The 16,363-nt window shown below is 36.4% G+C and overlaps 2 protein-coding genes across 2 annotated transcripts; both read right to left on the reverse strand.

Moving 5' to 3' along the window:
* Positions 1–348: 348 nt before the first annotated feature.
* LOC136806471 (uncharacterized) lies at positions 349–3,299 on the reverse strand. Its single transcript, XM_067063053.1, has 4 exons — positions 2,955–3,299; positions 1,890–2,150; positions 1,292–1,448; positions 349–945 (listed from the first exon to the last, which is right to left on the reverse strand). Exons 1-4 carry the CDS (start codon positions 3,267–3,269, stop codon positions 902–904), a joined length of 777 nt encoding a protein of 258 aa, XP_066919154.1. The 5' UTR covers positions 3,270–3,299; the 3' UTR covers positions 349–901.
* A 402-nt stretch (positions 3,300–3,701) lies between these two features.
* On the reverse strand, positions 3,702–6,430 carry LOC136806456 (ras-related and estrogen-regulated growth inhibitor-like protein). The gene is made up of 3 exons (XM_067063037.1): positions 5,834–6,430; positions 4,674–4,804; positions 3,702–4,424 (listed from the first exon to the last, which is right to left on the reverse strand). The coding sequence occupies exons 1-3, from the start codon at positions 5,955–5,957 to the stop codon at positions 3,891–3,893; spliced, it is 789 nt and encodes a 262-aa protein (XP_066919138.1). The 5' UTR covers positions 5,958–6,430; the 3' UTR covers positions 3,702–3,890.
* Positions 6,431–16,363: the final 9,933 nt, after the last annotated feature.

The raw sequence follows: 16,363 nt of genomic DNA on the forward strand, positions 1-16,363 counted from the left end.
ATTGTTTAGAAAGGCAAAACTTTACCAAATCAAATATTGTCGGTTAAAAAAATGGTCACAAAAAAAACAAATCTGGCCAATCGAAGCCAATCTTTGTAATAAAGCCAACATTGAGTTGTGCAATATTTCACAAACTTTCTAACGGTCGCAATTAATAAATTTGCGGTTAAGAGCAGCCGTAGGTGGATGTTTCTCGACTTCTTCATCATCCCAATTCGCACGCGCGTTGGTGAAAAATAATAACCATGTGGCCGTTAGAAAATATTTTTAGAAAAATAGTTAGTAGCACGGAAGTTGACTCAACAGATTTTTTTCGTTGAGTTTTATCAAAGAATCTTCGTAAGTTGACGCTCTCTTATTCGATTTTCATCGAATAAGGGAGCTTATTGAATGGCAGAGCGTCGTTTATGAGTGTTTCTTTTTGACGTTGAATTTCAATATCATCGAATAATGGAGCCTATCAATCGAATAGTAGAAGATCGAATGAGAGAGCTTCAATCGTATGATATTGTCATCGGATTTATCAAATTTCCTTGGTTTTACTAAATATTGATGCGTGAAAGTTTTGAAAGTATTTTTTCATGTTTGTTATGATTTCATTTCCATGGTGATAATCCCAATGCAAAAAACGTTGAGGTAAGCGAGGATGTAAATATGTTCCAACTCCAAAATATGTATTGCGGTAGTAGACATCCTCCAAACCATGCTTTGTATCCGTCTGTCCTGCAGTTCAACGAGTCTTACCAATCTAGTAAATTGACTTTCCATTGATTTGCACAGTTACAAGCGTTCGACTACATTTAGGAAGCATACTTGAGGTGTTTTTTCATCGGGTACTTTTTTCCATTGGGTTCACCTGACCTCTCTCATTAATGGAATACAAATTGAACATCGTGTTTTTCTAGCCTCCCTCGTCATGGTCGTTCAACATCAATTGTACAAACTCTACCAATGAATAAAAGAAATGGTTTTTGGATTAATTCATTATCGAGCTACTATCTCAATTTAGTCAATTTAATGGAGTGTTTCAACCCCCTTTATTAGAGACCCCGTTGTTTAATGAGACCGGGGTGCAGGATTTGTATTAAACCAATATTACGACATACCATGGACATACCACTACTATAATAATGCCATGCCCACCCCTCCCTTCAGGTTGATACCTAAAGGTAACTGAGTCTACATAGGCTACACTACAGGCTTTCCCATTAACACAACTCAACAGTTTGATAGAACATAGGTCTTGAAGGTACTGAAGATAAGACTTCCAACATTATGAAGAAAGACTTACCACTATATTCCACTCTTCCATTTCCATCTTGGTCGACCACTGATAAAATCTCTTTGATCTCTTTTTCAGTCAAATTCTCTTCATCTCGCTGCATGATTTCACGAAGTTCTTGAACGTCAATGAAACCTTCGTTGTCAGGGTCAAAAACACTAAATGCCTATAATGAAATGATATTATTTTGTTGAGTCCGTTTGTTATGGAAACCAACGTTGAAATAGAATTTGTCCACGAGATTTCAAGCTTACTGTGACTCTTATTACTAGTTATTTGAAAAAAGAAAGTTTATTGGAAAATTAGAAAATTTCATCGTGGGTTCTTTGAGCGAATTAACGTGGTGAAAAGCTAAGATCTTTCAACAATTCACGATGGAAATTTTTCTAATTTTCCTGATATTGTTGTTTGATCTGATGGCAGGTTGAGGTTATTAAGGTTGAGCTAAGGGCTGCCTTGAAAGGAACCCTTTTTATAACATGAGAAAGAAATTCATGACTTAAAAAGAATAAGCAGACATCTACTCCTCTAAAAATAAACTCCTCATCGTAGAATTGCTGTTGAAAGCACAACAGTAATTAAGCCTTAAAGGCGGGAGAATTCTTACAATTTTGATATCTTCTTCACATCTCCATTCATCTCTTCTCGCCATGAATTGAAGAAACTCATTGAAATCAATAGCACCAGTTCCATTGAAATCAAACTCGTTGACAATGTCCTGCATTTCAGTATCAGCGACGTTCACGCCCAGATTCTTCAGAAGAATAACCAGTTCACTTGTTTGGATATTACCACTATCATTGATGTCAGCGTGTTCGAAAGCTGCTTTCAATTCTTCCACGTATTCTTGATCCATTTTTGAGACTAACTGAAAGAAAACAAGAGAGAAAGAAAATCAACATCAGTAGCTTTCGGGTATTGCTGAGTCAAATTGTGAGTTTGAAACTGCATGAAACACTTTGGAAGAGTTGTCATCGAAGAAATAAACTCTTTGGAAATGTTCGTGGACAATTTGTTATGTTATCAGTAATTAAAAGGAACGATAACTTAGTGGCCACAAACCAGGGATTTCAGGTTCGAATTCTCGCCCATTCTAATGCTCGATTCAGCTCAAAGGACCCTGGTAAAAACAATCTAAAGACTTGTAATAATATTCACATAACATGTCGACTCTATTTAACCAAAATATCTAGCACTCAACCTGGTGTAAAGTCTTAAACGGTTACCATGTTTATTTTACTACCAGTTATCTGTCAACATATTTCAAAAAAAGAACCCTGACGAAAAATGAAGAAGGGTAAATAAAGTTTTTGATGATGCTACACGCCCTCGAAAAGTTCTTTAGATGTTTTTTCGAAATTTATTTTTTATTGACGCCAGTGATTTTATATAATATAGCTTGATGAAATTTTGATGAAGAAGGATGGATCAAACCCCTTAAAAATGGTTTATGAGGTCACGTTCTTTTGCTGTGTTCAGAGATGTTTGTCTCCTTTTGATAAATACGTTCAATGGAATTAAATCACTGTTGGAGGTCTGGTAAAGGGAGTCAATTTCGCCATCGAAACTTTAAATCAATGGTCATTAGTGGGCAGAAAGTTGTTCACTATACATCAAAAAATCCCAATTAAATGGATTAAACAAAAGGGTCAAACAGACCCAGACTCCCAACCTCTCCTGTGTCACGACTAAACGTCAATTCAAGTATTTTCTTCTTTATTCGATCATTTTCATCAGCGACATTATCAATTTTCTTCTTTGGCGATGGTGCAACAACTTCATCAACATTCTCCTTCAGCTTAATGCTTTTTCTTTGTTTTGACCCCATTTTTTCTTTCCCCCTTGAAATCTTCTTTTTTTCCCTGTCAACCAATGAGGGAGTTTGATTTTCATCTTGCAGTTTTGGTGTGGTCATTTCCCCCATTCCAATGGCATTCGGATTTTCCTGCACCTTAGAAGTGTCAAGCTCTATTGTAGTTTTATCCATTTTTTTACCAACTTTACCTTCATATTTTAAAACATCTAAAGCTTTAAACAACTTTGACTTTTCTTCACATATTTTCTATAAATTTTCAGTGAATTAAAAGGTTTTGAACTTTACAATAAAAACCTTCCAAAATAAAAGAGGTTTAAAAGAGGAACAGTCACAGCACTTTGTAAAGGTGAACTTATAAATCATAAACAGTGAACGCATAAACACAGCATTTAACTTGAGATCTATATGTTTCCATATGCTAGAAATAATTTATTTTCCGATCTTTCTTTTTCATTTTTCAACGAAGTTGAAGCAAAATAAACCCATGGGAGGTATACATAAACATTAAAGAAGGAAGATGTTTACCAGAGTTATTATAGATTCTTAAAACATCAGCTTCCATTTGCAAAAAAAGAAAAACCTTCTGGTGAAAACACAGAAAAATGAAAATTGAGAGTCAATTTATTAGCAAATACTCTAAAATCTATAGCTTACAAGGTCAACTTTCTTCGAAATCTAAACTCTGAAAATTTTCAAGCCGTGTTGACAATCACATAATTCAATCAGCCCAAAATCTGGCAATCTTTAACCATTGAACATCTTTGAATAGATTCTCTTCCCTCAAGTCAAAATCTAAAACAGCTTTTCTGTTGATTTAGATCGACTGAGACTCGATTGATTCCAAGATCGAATCAATTTTCGGAATAATATCGGGCTTTTACTTTGTCCAACTTTAACAGCTTTATTTTCTTTAGGTAAATGCAGAGATCTCGCCCTTCGACGCCCTTCGAAGTCTTCAATCGGGGGCGGTGAACTGTCATTAATCACAATAGCAGATTTACTCTCAATAAGTTCTTTATCCGTATGTCGATCATTCATCAATTTTAACATGACATTAAACATGCGCTGAACCTTCTCATAATCCGTCAACGCTGAAAGTTCGAAATATTTACATCCGTATTGTTTAGCTAGATATTCACCATCTGATCTCATAACTGTCCGATAATGCCACATGTCCGATTTATTAGCAGCGATCGCGATAGAAGGTTTACAACTGACAGCAACAACATGTTTTAAAAGTTCTTCAGCTCTGTGGAAACTTGATTTACTGTTGATAGCATACACAATGATCACTCCATCTGCATCCACAATCGCGCTGGTCACTGTCTGAAAATATCAAAAATACTGTTCCTAAGTTTTGAAATATGTAGTTCATTTTTATAGTAAGGGTTGTATGGAAAAGGAGAAAATGTGTAAGAAATACAGATAAGCTCACCCTGGAAACTAAAGCTAAAAGTTTCAACTGCTACCAGTCATTTCTGAAAGGGGCAAGCGCTCAAGGACTCCTTTTGCCTCGGTGAAACTTTTATGTACTGTTACACTGTTTGAGACAGGGGTGTTTTCTATTCTACTTACATTTTGTGAAGTATCGACAATATTAATTTGGACATCTCCGTTGTTCAAGTTTGCTTGATGAGGGTAAATGAAATCTTCACCAGTCGCATAATCGTAAATGAACTTCCCCGTTAAATATCGAACTGTCAACGCTAAAACGAGTCAAAAATGTGAAAATATATCACTTTGCTTCCATATCGAATTTTGAAATTTAGTTGAAGTGGGTACTGTATGGTTGTATTTTTGTTATTTACATTTGAAACTTACAGGGATGTTGTGAAGACTTTTTAGAGTAGTCTCTATCTTTTTTGGATCTAGTATCTCCACTTTCTGGTGTTTCCCAGTTTTATAGTTGTGGAAGTAATTTAAAAATCTTTCTACAAAGTCCCTTAAATTGAATCATTTGCAGACATTTACTCAACTTAGCTTCGGTTAGCACTAACATAGGTATGGTACAGATGCTCACTTGATTCAATCAGCAAAATTTAGGTTCTTAGTCAATAATAACTTTGATGTTCTAGTTAGTTTTACAAAGTCAGACCTGATCTACAGACAAGTAGTAGACAAAAAATCAAGAATCTTGAAAAAATGCTGTTTATAATAACGTTTAACACGAGATTTAGTTTTACTGATTACTTGAGAAAGCTAACATTGCATAATCATATATCCTAATCCGTGCTTGTTTATCTTGTACACAAACCTCCGTCCATACATTTTCTGCGGAGGAAGGTATTTTTCCATCAGCAGGGTTTCTTTCTCCTTCTGACATAACTGATTTATGTTGTATGGGTTTGTCATGATGTTTTGGGTCAACCCACAATGTTGTTTTATCAAAGAGGGATGCAATGCCTGATGTTTCATGAATCATCAAAAAATGATATATTTGCTCGTATTTGCTGGTCATATTTTTTTGGTTTCAAGATATTCAATACTGGTTGCCGGTCATATTTTAGACACCTACGTGCATCTAATTTTTTGATACTGATTCCAAGATTTTTCCGGAACAAATGTCGCAGTTCTCTACAACGTGGTGATCGCAGCCTTTGTAAAAGTTCAAAATTGACTTAAATTGACCAATAAAGATCTAGCCTGTATCAGCTTTTGGCTTTTACTGCGAAGTATAATCACGAGGCATATCAATATTTAAAAAAGTCAGCTAGATGTGATTGGATCCAACTTACCTGTCTTTCCGCAATATTTTTCACCCAACACCACGATTTTAAAAGTCTTTTTATTGATGCTTGGAAGCGGTGACGAAGAAAGTCTCATTTTGGTCTGTTGTTGTGCGTCCACTTTGATTGTCATTCTTTGATATACTTTCGCGGTAGAAACAAATTCCAAATGAATTGATATTTCAAAAGATTAAGAACGCATTTCTGCAGAAAAAAAAAGATTTGTTGAAAATCGAGACGTGATGATAAGAAAGTAATCCCACTATTTGTATTGCATACCTACAACATTAAAACTATATTTACTAGGGTCTTCCAATGATGGAAACAAAATATTTGATAAAATGATAGTTGCTTTTCACTGAAAAACAAACAACCGTCGAACTGTTCCAAACTGAGACATTGTCATTTTCTCTGTAACGTAATCCCTTTTTCGTCAGAAAGCTTGTCAGTAGTCGGACCTACTACTACCAGCCTTAAAAATGGTGTTTTACTAGATTGTCAGGCTGAAACTCGGCGCTTTATTCGGCTGTACCGATTTATTTACGCCACTAGTCTGTTATAATACTCTTGGGTTTTACTTTCGCAATGTAGCACATGCTGAAAGCAACCATTATGGAATTCTCTCTCAAAATGAATAGAGTTATTCAATATACAGTTAAAATGATATTTCCCATTACACATTTAATCTCTTGGTCATTGAGACAGAGGTGCATAATCTTAAACTATTTTGAGTAATAAGTTATCTATGGACTAATCTTATAACTAACCACCCGATGTGCCAGCGCCAATCTCTACTCTAGGGTACGTCAAGCAAATCGAAAAGCTTGTTTAGCCAATCATAATTCGGAACCCCGTTTTAGAATCTTTTGAAAATTACATACTACAAATTTGATTGTTTTTCTAAAATTCAGAATCTTCATCAACTTCAATGGGCCCCTTCATATGATCTAAACTCCCCTACCTACTAAAGTAAACATCATCTCATCAGTATCAAATCAATTTATATACTCCTCATACCAAACATCACATTTGTAACAAGACCCTATGAATCATCAGCCTTTTTGGAATGGAAACATTATGTCACGAGACCATTCATACAACACAACACATCGTTAACTTCAAGTATCAGTAAATAACTTGTCACAGAACTTGTTTAGAGATTTCCCGCTTGTCTGACAGACTCATTCAACATTTATCGAAAAACGTTAATGCAACTTATTATGGGTCAGATTGACCATATTTCTCGAATATTCTCTAGTAGTTCAACATATGATTGAATACTTTGTTAACTAAACTTTACAGACTTTGAATCTAAAGCAAAAATTGTCATTGTCGTCCTCCATTCTAAAAAATCTTCATTGAATGTTATACTTTTCACATACCATGCTGAACATAAATCCAAATCTCGTTGACAAATCGTAAACTTGTCAGTAATGACTTCTTTAAAGCATGCCTACATCCATCCCATCCGGAATATAAACCTACGAACAAAAGCTTGAAAAGTTTTCCATTCCGGACAATAAATCTTCTTTTCGTTTCTTCTTATTGTGAAATAGAAGAAAAAGAGAAATTTAATGACATGATACTATGATATCATACCTCAACCTCATTCGAACGAAATTCGTCATCTAACATTTACGTATTTCTCTATATTTCTCGCGTGTTTCAAATGTCGTCTCACCCCCTACTCTCTTTGATTTCTTATCTCGTTCATTGGGTTAAAGCAAGAAATATTTTACCAAATTTCTTGATGACGACAACGTTGTTTTCGAGAGAGATTCATTACTGAAGTTTGATATCTAGAAACCGCAATCCCTTACTTGTTTTTCTCACTTTAGATCGTTATCTCTTCAATTTTTAATATATATATTTTGAGAAAATGGTAGAATCGACGTGCGAAGGGATATTATAGGAGTATTTATAGAGGTATTACATAGTTAATTTGCAGCACTTAAATAGGGGATGTTGGGAAAAAATTAAAGAAAGCATTATTTATTTCGAAAATCTATTCCCAGCTGGCACACAACGTTGTTTCAACGTTTATTTAACGTTCATAACGTCCATATAACGTTAGGTAAACGTTGAAAAATCGTTGTGTGCCAGCTGGGTTTGGTAGAATTAAAGCGCTGTCTTTCCAGTTTCAGAGAATTTACTACTTTCTATTCTCAGGTTTTTTTTGTTTAAATTTTTGATAAATTCCCACTCGTTATGCCAAAATGTATCGATTTCAGATGTCAACTATCAACACATACAATTTTCCCCTCTCCGATGAGGAGTGATGACATTATAAAGACCGACATAAATATTCTTTTACTCAAAGGTTTCTTAATCTTCTTTTTAGCATGGCACTTAACTGCTTCCTATATCGCGCTTTTGCTAATTACTTGCCAATTAAGAGGTAATAATTGTCACAGAATGACATTCCGGACCAAGAAATCTTAATTTCTCTGAAAAGAAATATATACATACCTTATCGGCCAAAACTTAGTCGGCCCTAAGTGACTAAATTTTGGCTTGGTGACTAAAATTAGGGCCGACTAAAAATTAGGGCCGACTAAAATTTGGGCCGACTAAAAATTTGAGCCAAATTAAATGTTTATATAACTAAGCTTTCCTTAACCCACTTTTCATATCGGTATTACTTTAATAAAGAATTTACGAATATATAATGTTTTAGTCGGTCTTAATTATTAATCGGCCCTTGGTGACTAAATTTTGACGAGGTGACTAAAATTAAGGCCGAATAAGTTTTAGCCGATAAGGTAATTATTTTTACAAGGTATCTATCTATATTTTTGCGAGAAGTTTTGTCCCATAAAGTACATCATATTTACAAATTTTACATAAAAGATACACCACGATCTTACTACAAACATGATGGACCAGTAATCTATAGATTTTCAGAATGGTTAAGTCGGTGTTTTTTACACTTTTGGCAAAAACGTGACATTAAATTTTCTAAAAAACGGTTTTTCTTGAATAAAATGAATTTGAACGAGCATTTTGGGATGAAATCTTACAAAAAGGTGTAACGCACGAGCATAGAACTTTTGGTTTTGGTCCCAGGAGCGAAGACGGATCCAATATTCCAAAATATTAGATTTTAAGAATTTTGGAATTATGAGAGTTAGGTGGCTCTTGAATTGATTCTGATGGTCTGAACTTGTTACATGATCTCTATATTTTATGAAACAATGATGAAGAGCACTTTTGTATCAAAAATTCCATCCGAAGAACATCTCTGAACTTGAACAATTATAAAAGATGCATTTCATTTTAAAGTGGTCAACCTACCCCAACCCACCCCAACCCCAACTTGTCGCAAAATGGAATTATTAATCCTTCGGGGCTCTATCTGAGCTTATTTTAGGTTATTAACGTAACGACATATCATGCATAACGTAAAAAAATCAGTTTAGAGCCTTGTAGGATATTTCATTCCAGACTAAGACGCTCATTTCGGATAAGGCAAAGTATGTTACTTTCAATGAAGGATTTGATAATCCTTAGATGCTCTATTCTAGTGGAAAATCTTATTTTCGTGTTCTTAAGAGCCCAAACCTTCCAAATAGTTTAATTTGAACGACTTAATATCAAATAAATATACTACAATCCTCAGTTTAAAAAGACTTGAACTCAAAGAAAAATTAGGAATAGGTGATCCCAAACTGCTCCCAGCTGGAAGATTTTTTATTTAGGAATAGAAAATACATAAATGCTCCATCCTGCCAAATTTCAGTTCTAAAGCCCCATTAGATCAAAAGTTATTGCTTATGGAATCCATAATCCATTTTCATTATGGAATCGTTTAATCCTAACGTGCTCCTAACTTTAAGAGGTTATAAGTACTGGTTTAGTTTCTCTAGAAGGCTCGGGAAAAATGGAATAGAATCTTCAATCCTTTGCCGATTCCCCTGATATCATATTAAGAAAAGGTGCATTTTGTATTTATTTTAAAACTTGTTTAAAAAAACTTCACGTTTTTGCCAAAAGTGTAAAAAACACCGACTTAATACACCTTCTTGTCTCATAAGTGATTTGGCGAGAGTTTTTTAGTCAGTGGAGATAAAACAAAGGTGACAAGTACCAATGTGGATTGAAGATTTCAAAATGCTACTATTCTACAATTCTACAATGGGGAAAAATTTCATACAATTTTTCTCACCGGTGAAGATTTTTAGGCATTTTTCTAGTAGCGAGGTGGACCCGCCGGGCCTGACACACACTCTTTTATTCATGCATTAGATTGTTTTTAGTCCAGTTTAGTTTTTAACATGTAATCATTGTACTTTTAGCAATCATGAGGATTATTTAGCATTTCATCACCACCATATTGACTATTGATTTTTATTACATCCCATACAAAAGCACCAAATTGGAATTTCAGTCAGTCAACAACACTATTGATTATCATCACTGCTTTTCAAGACTGAAACTTTCAAGTTATCAGATCTGGTGGATTTGGTAGAATTGTTTGATCTGTTCTCCTTCAAATAAAACTTCTCATAATAATATTTTCCGATGATAAGTAAAGAATCGTAAGAGTAGCTGATAATGTACAAGTAGATGGTCCATGTCAAAACAATGTCTTGCCAGATGATGAACTCGATAGCTTTTGGACCAAAGGAAAGAACGAAAGCAACACCAAGCGCAATGCTGATAAAAACAGCTCTAAGATTCGTTGAACTCGTTTTAAGATTCTTATTTCGGTATCGCTTAACGAGTACGTAAATAATCCGAGCGTAGTAATATACTATGACGAGGATAAGAATCAGAATCATGTAACCTTGAACTTTTTTGGTCAGCCGTAAGATATTAGTTGACGTGTAGAACTCTAGAGTTGATAAACCAGCAAATAGGAACAAAGTGACACCCCAAACGGCAGAACATACATAGGTACCTTTACAAAGCACCCATAAATGACTGATTTTGAACGGATAGACCACTGCTATGTAACGCTGAAATGAAATCAGGTAAATGTGGATAATACAAACAAACTCTGCACCAACCGTCATCATTTTGTTAATGAGATAGACAGCGTACATTGTTTCATTGTGAACTTCTTGGTAAATGATGAACATCAGAAGGATGTTACATGTAAAGCAGATCAGGTTTGAGATGAAGGTCGACATCAGGACACTGGTGATGAATAACCGAAAACATGGACATCTGTAAGAGGATTTCCAGTGGATGACCAGAGATATGATTTGGATGATTAGGATTAGCACAGTTAGGATGAGGATCGTTATTGCTCCATTGAGAGTTGAATATAAGATGAATTTGGTGTCTGTCTGTAAGCTTGTCATCTTTGATCAGCTTAAGCGTCACTTTTCAAGATATCTTTTTGACGAGTGCAACTTTTGGGTCAAAATAAGCTTCTATGTGAGATTTCAAAATGAAGAAAATAGAAAAACCTTTAGAAAAATGTTTTAATGTTTGTCATATTTATTAGCATGGTTTTAAAATCTCCACGGCGTCGTAATGGGAAAAGTCAACAATCTACCAGAGTTTTCATTGATGTCAGTAATTACCGTGTTGGTTTCGTGACAAGCATCTGAAAAATAAATAGAAAAACAATTACTATTTTAAAGAGTAGGGCGAAGCGTCAATCAATGTGGCAGATGGTTTTTCAAAATGCTAGAATATTCGATGTGAGAACTGAAAGCAGGATTTTGAATAATACCCTTATTACCCTTATCTCCCGCTCCTTCCAATGTTCCGTTCATCAGTTCATAGATAGCCGAGCCGATTGATCTTGGAAACTCCTATATAAATGAGCTACCCACGTAAAATATCGGTTTTTCATATCTATCTCTATCTGAATATCCAACCACTATTTAATCTCTTGTTCTGAGTATTAGATGCTTTGGCCTTGGCCCTACTTCATCGGGGACCCAATAATAATTACCTTAAAGCAAATAGGGCCATTTAAACTGAAACAAATTTATAAAGCACATTTTTGATTTATTTTAGTATTTGTACTCTTTGACTCTTCACTAAACCGCCATGCTTATTGTATGCATAGGCCATGCATACAATACCTAAAATTACAATTTACTACTTGTCACTCCCGCCCAAAGGCAAGTGGACAAACTTTTGCCCAGGTCAACCCATACATGGAGGAGAAATGGTTGAAAGCCTCAATAGATGCAAAAATGGGTTTCAGAGCCTTCTGCAACTCAACCAAAAAGAAAAAATCGAAGATAAACCTTTTGTGCTTTTTATACAAATTCAAAAGCTATAATTGGAAGTAGCATTTCCCGCTACCCTTGGTGCCAGAGGCCAAGTTCTCAAAAGAGAAAAAATCGATATTTATTCTTTAATACAAGATCTTGTATTAAAACGCTCGCAAAGTAGATATATTTCGGCGTTTGGCTTCGATGAGGTTAGGGATTATGTCTTTTGTTTTTTTCAGAACAGTGCTGAGAAAATGAAAGGCGGAACGATTCTGTCAACAGGGAACTTGCGAGAGATTGCTAACTTAACTGGATTTCCCTTGAAACTGTTCCGAGCTACCAGGCTCTTTTCAACCACAAAACAGAAAAGAAGTTTATCATTTTAAACTCCTTCTCTTCGTAAAAAGATATATGTAGACTAGATCACTTTCAAGGATGAAGAGCCATCCAGTCATCCTATTCCTATTTTTCATTTTTGAAAATGAACAGCAAAAACTTTAAAGAGACAGACAATTTTATATGAGGTAAGATAAAAAAACTAACACACTCATCGGATCCCGGGGGGGGGGGACTTAAGCAAATGGAGGGTACGGTATGTGCTGCCCTTAAGGGTACCTTTTTTGGCCTTCTAAAGTCCGCTAAGGGTCGGAAAAATCAGAAAATTTCAACTTTTTACCCCCTAAACGATCAAAATTTGGTCAAAATTGGTCAAATTTGTCCCGCTAAAGGGTCGTAAAATTCCCAAAAATTCCCTTTGTTTTCTTCTTTTCAGTCCCGGTAAGGGTCCAAAGGTCGAAAGTCGGGCAGCACCCTCCCGTCAGCTCGCAACCCTAGTACCCCCGGGCATCGGATTTTGAATTATAAGAGTTGTTGCGATAAACTCTACCTTTATAATCATAAACCTGATAAAGGTTGGTGAGTCCAGTCAAAACACAGATTTGATCTGCAGTTGTCATGCTTTACCTTGTCCCATTGTCTCAATAATGCATGAGTCAGATTGACCAAATCATATCGGCCTTATCGCCAAAAAAACTCTCTGGTAGTTTTCCTTAACTTCAGAAAAAGTAAATGCCCTTGATTATGACACAAAAATGCTTGAAAGTGTCTTAAAAGTGTTTTATTCCCATATAGAAATTCTCCAATCAGAAAAAACTTTCCTCCCTATTAAGCGAATACATTCGCTCTCATGTTGTCTTCTGACCAGCCACCAGAACCATTAGAAAACCAACGGATCCGGCGAGACTCGAACTCAAAACCATGTCATTCGCGGGTATTTGCTCTACCATTGAGCTACGGGTCCGTGAGGAACCCGAAGACTCGATCAAGAATACTTGGTCCCGCTTGGTGTGATTTATCAAAACAATACCCAAACATGTCTAGCAGCACAGCAGAACTTGGACAGAACTCTCAGGTTTAGAAACTACATTCACTGTAAAGAAAAAAAAAAGTAACAAAAGTACAATAGCTTTTCTTCTTTTGGTAAATTCCATATAATTCAGATCAGCCAAAAAAGATAGCAATCAGTAGCGGCCTGGCTCAATTTTCTTGGTGGTGCAAACTATGAAATTGGCGCCCCTGGTATTGTTGTCCTTATTTGCGCCCTCCATCATTAAGTGAAAACACTAAACTGTAAGAGCAGTGACTGGTTGAAAGTAACGCCCCTAATCTTTGAAATGGAAATTTTATACCTGGTAAGTCGATTTAGTCTATATTTTTGCTTTCTAAAAGTCAGAAAAACTACCAGATTATCTGTAAACTTTTGCGCTGCTGGTCTTACTTTACTGGCTATTAAAGATCAATGGGTGAAAGAGGCCCAAAATTCAGAAGTTGGACGCTTCCTGGGTTCTTTGTAATTTTGGCGCCGCAGGCAAAAAAATTTGGTGAAAGAAGGGTCAAACAGCTTAAAAGATCTTCTAAAATGGACAAAGTTAGTCAGTATAAGACTACAAAAACCAACAACAAGTTTTGATCATTTTGGCAATCTCTCATTTTGGGGGTGAGCATTCTCTTTAACCCCTGGTGGATACCGTGAAAAGCACAGGTCAAAATCATATATTGACGCTGTGCCGACCAATCGAGATTCTATTCATCGCGCAATCAACGAAGACAAAAGTAACCATGACGACCATCCAAGATCTTGGATGAAGTTCAAAGTTGATACTTTTATTCCCGTCGTTGAAAACACAACTTAAATTATCATCAATGCTTTTTAAAAAGAGTCAGTGATAGAGAATCATAACATAAAGTCTGTTTTATTCCCATATAGAAATTCTCCAATCAGAAAAACTTTCCTCCCTATTAAGTGAATACATTCGCTTCTCATGTTGTCTTCCAACCAGCCGCCAGAACCAATGGAAAACCAACAGATCCGGCGAGACTCGAACTCACAACCATGTCATTCGCGGGTATTTGCTCTACCATTGAGCTACGGGTCCGTGAAGAACCCGAGGACTCGATCAAGAATACTTGGTCCTGCTTGGTGTGATTTATCAAAACAATACCCAAACATGTCTAGCAGCACAGCAGAACTTGGACAGAACTCTCAGGTTTAGAAACTACATTCACTGTAAAGAAAAAACAAAGTAACAAAAGTACAATAATTTATAGAAGTGTATTTCTCAGGTCTATTGACCTCTATGAAACAATCCTACATCTTTACAATTTATAGATCTTATCATTCCATTTGTTTGTCAATTCTAGTTTTAATTTCCCTACGGACGGTGCATTTACAACATTGGTTGCCAAACCGTTCCAAGTATCAATGCTCCTATAGTAAAGTGAATTCGTTTGGTATCCTCTAATGCCGTCTTCAGCGAAATTCCTCTTTAATTCGAGATTGTGCTTACGTTGAGGTCGATTTCGAAGAACGAGTTTCTGATATAGGGAAGATTTATCATAGACATTAAGATGCTTATATACTTCCACCATGTCCCCGATTTTACACCGGATCTTGAGGCTGGGTAGGTTCATGACTTGTAAACGTTCTTCATATGAATGGTTTCTATAACCACCGACAAGTCTTGTGGCCCTACGTTGGACACTTACAATTGCATCAGAGTGTTTGATCAGCCGTGGAGACCAAACAGCTTGCGCGTACTCAAGATGAGGTCTCACAAATGCAATGAAAAGTGTGCGGAGCATCTCGGGAGAAAGGAAGTCGAAGCTTCTGTTAATCAATCCAACGATCGAGTTAGCCTTCTTGATCTTGGTGTAGATGTGTTTTTCGAAATTCAATTCACTATCAATAATCACTCCAAGATCCTTCTCTTGATCAACATGTTCTAGGACAAAGCCAGTGATCTCGTAAGGATGTGCATGTTGAATGTTCCAGAATTTCCCTAGTGTCAACACGTGGCACTTTTCAGGAATTTCAACAACCAGTCACCAGACCACTTTTCCATTGCCTCGATATCGTGCTGAAGTCTAATTGCAGTAATAATAGCTTTTCCTCTTTTGGTAAATTCCATATAATTCAGATCAGCCAAAAAAGATAGCAATAGAACTTTAATCAATTTGATCATCCGCGCCACCTCTTCTCCTTCTTAATCTTCTATTTCACTCAAAATTCTTTTTCGAAAATCTTGTCCATTCGATTTCCAATCATGAGCCAGATAGACAAGAATGACACAAAAGTATTTTTAAAGTGAACAATAGGGAGCTTATGTATGCCCTTTCGAGGATGGCGCGGGGGCAGCGTCTGAAACGATTTGGAAAAGCATACAGTTAGTTTTGCAGGCGCAGTAGTGTAGTGGTCAGCGTTCTTGACTTCCGTGCTGGAGGTTAGGGTTCGATTCCCACTCGGTGCTGCAATTTACTTGGCAAGTGAATGTACCATGTGAGGGGGATAGGGTACCATTACTCTGATACAAGAGTATGGGGAGATATATGCTGGACATTGAATGTGGTGTGGTGATGGTACTCATATGTTCAGAACCTGCGAGAACGCAAGGTTCTCCCGTAACTGTGCGAGTATCATCATCAATACAGCATGGCTCTGATGTGTCGCGAGCACAGACTACAATGTCTGGTAAGCGCTGTGATTTCCCTATCTATGGGTAGGAAACTATCCCGGGATAGGGTCCGGTGTCCGGTGATATCGGAGGGCAGGGTCAGCTTCTCTTCTCTCTAACTCTAGTTTTGACCCGGTGGAGAGGTTAGTTTGGCAAAATTCTCCAAAGATCGACGTAAAAGTGCTGATATACAACGCCGTCGTCCTCAGTCTGTCCAAGAATTCTTGGTCTGTCGGATAAAAGTGCAGTGGCGGGATTAGTTTAGTGAGGTGGTAACGAGGGCGTTTTTTTCTCAGAATTATTTTTACATCAGAACGAGGTTAAATGAACATGCTACTCCCCGTAACCGTAAA

This window comes from Clytia hemisphaerica, unplaced genomic scaffold (genome assembly GCF_902728285.1).
Source record: "Clytia hemisphaerica strain Z4C2 unplaced genomic scaffold, Clytia hemisphaerica genome assembly, whole genome shotgun sequence".
Taxonomy (NCBI): domain Eukaryota; kingdom Metazoa; phylum Cnidaria; class Hydrozoa; order Leptothecata; family Clytiidae; genus Clytia; species Clytia hemisphaerica.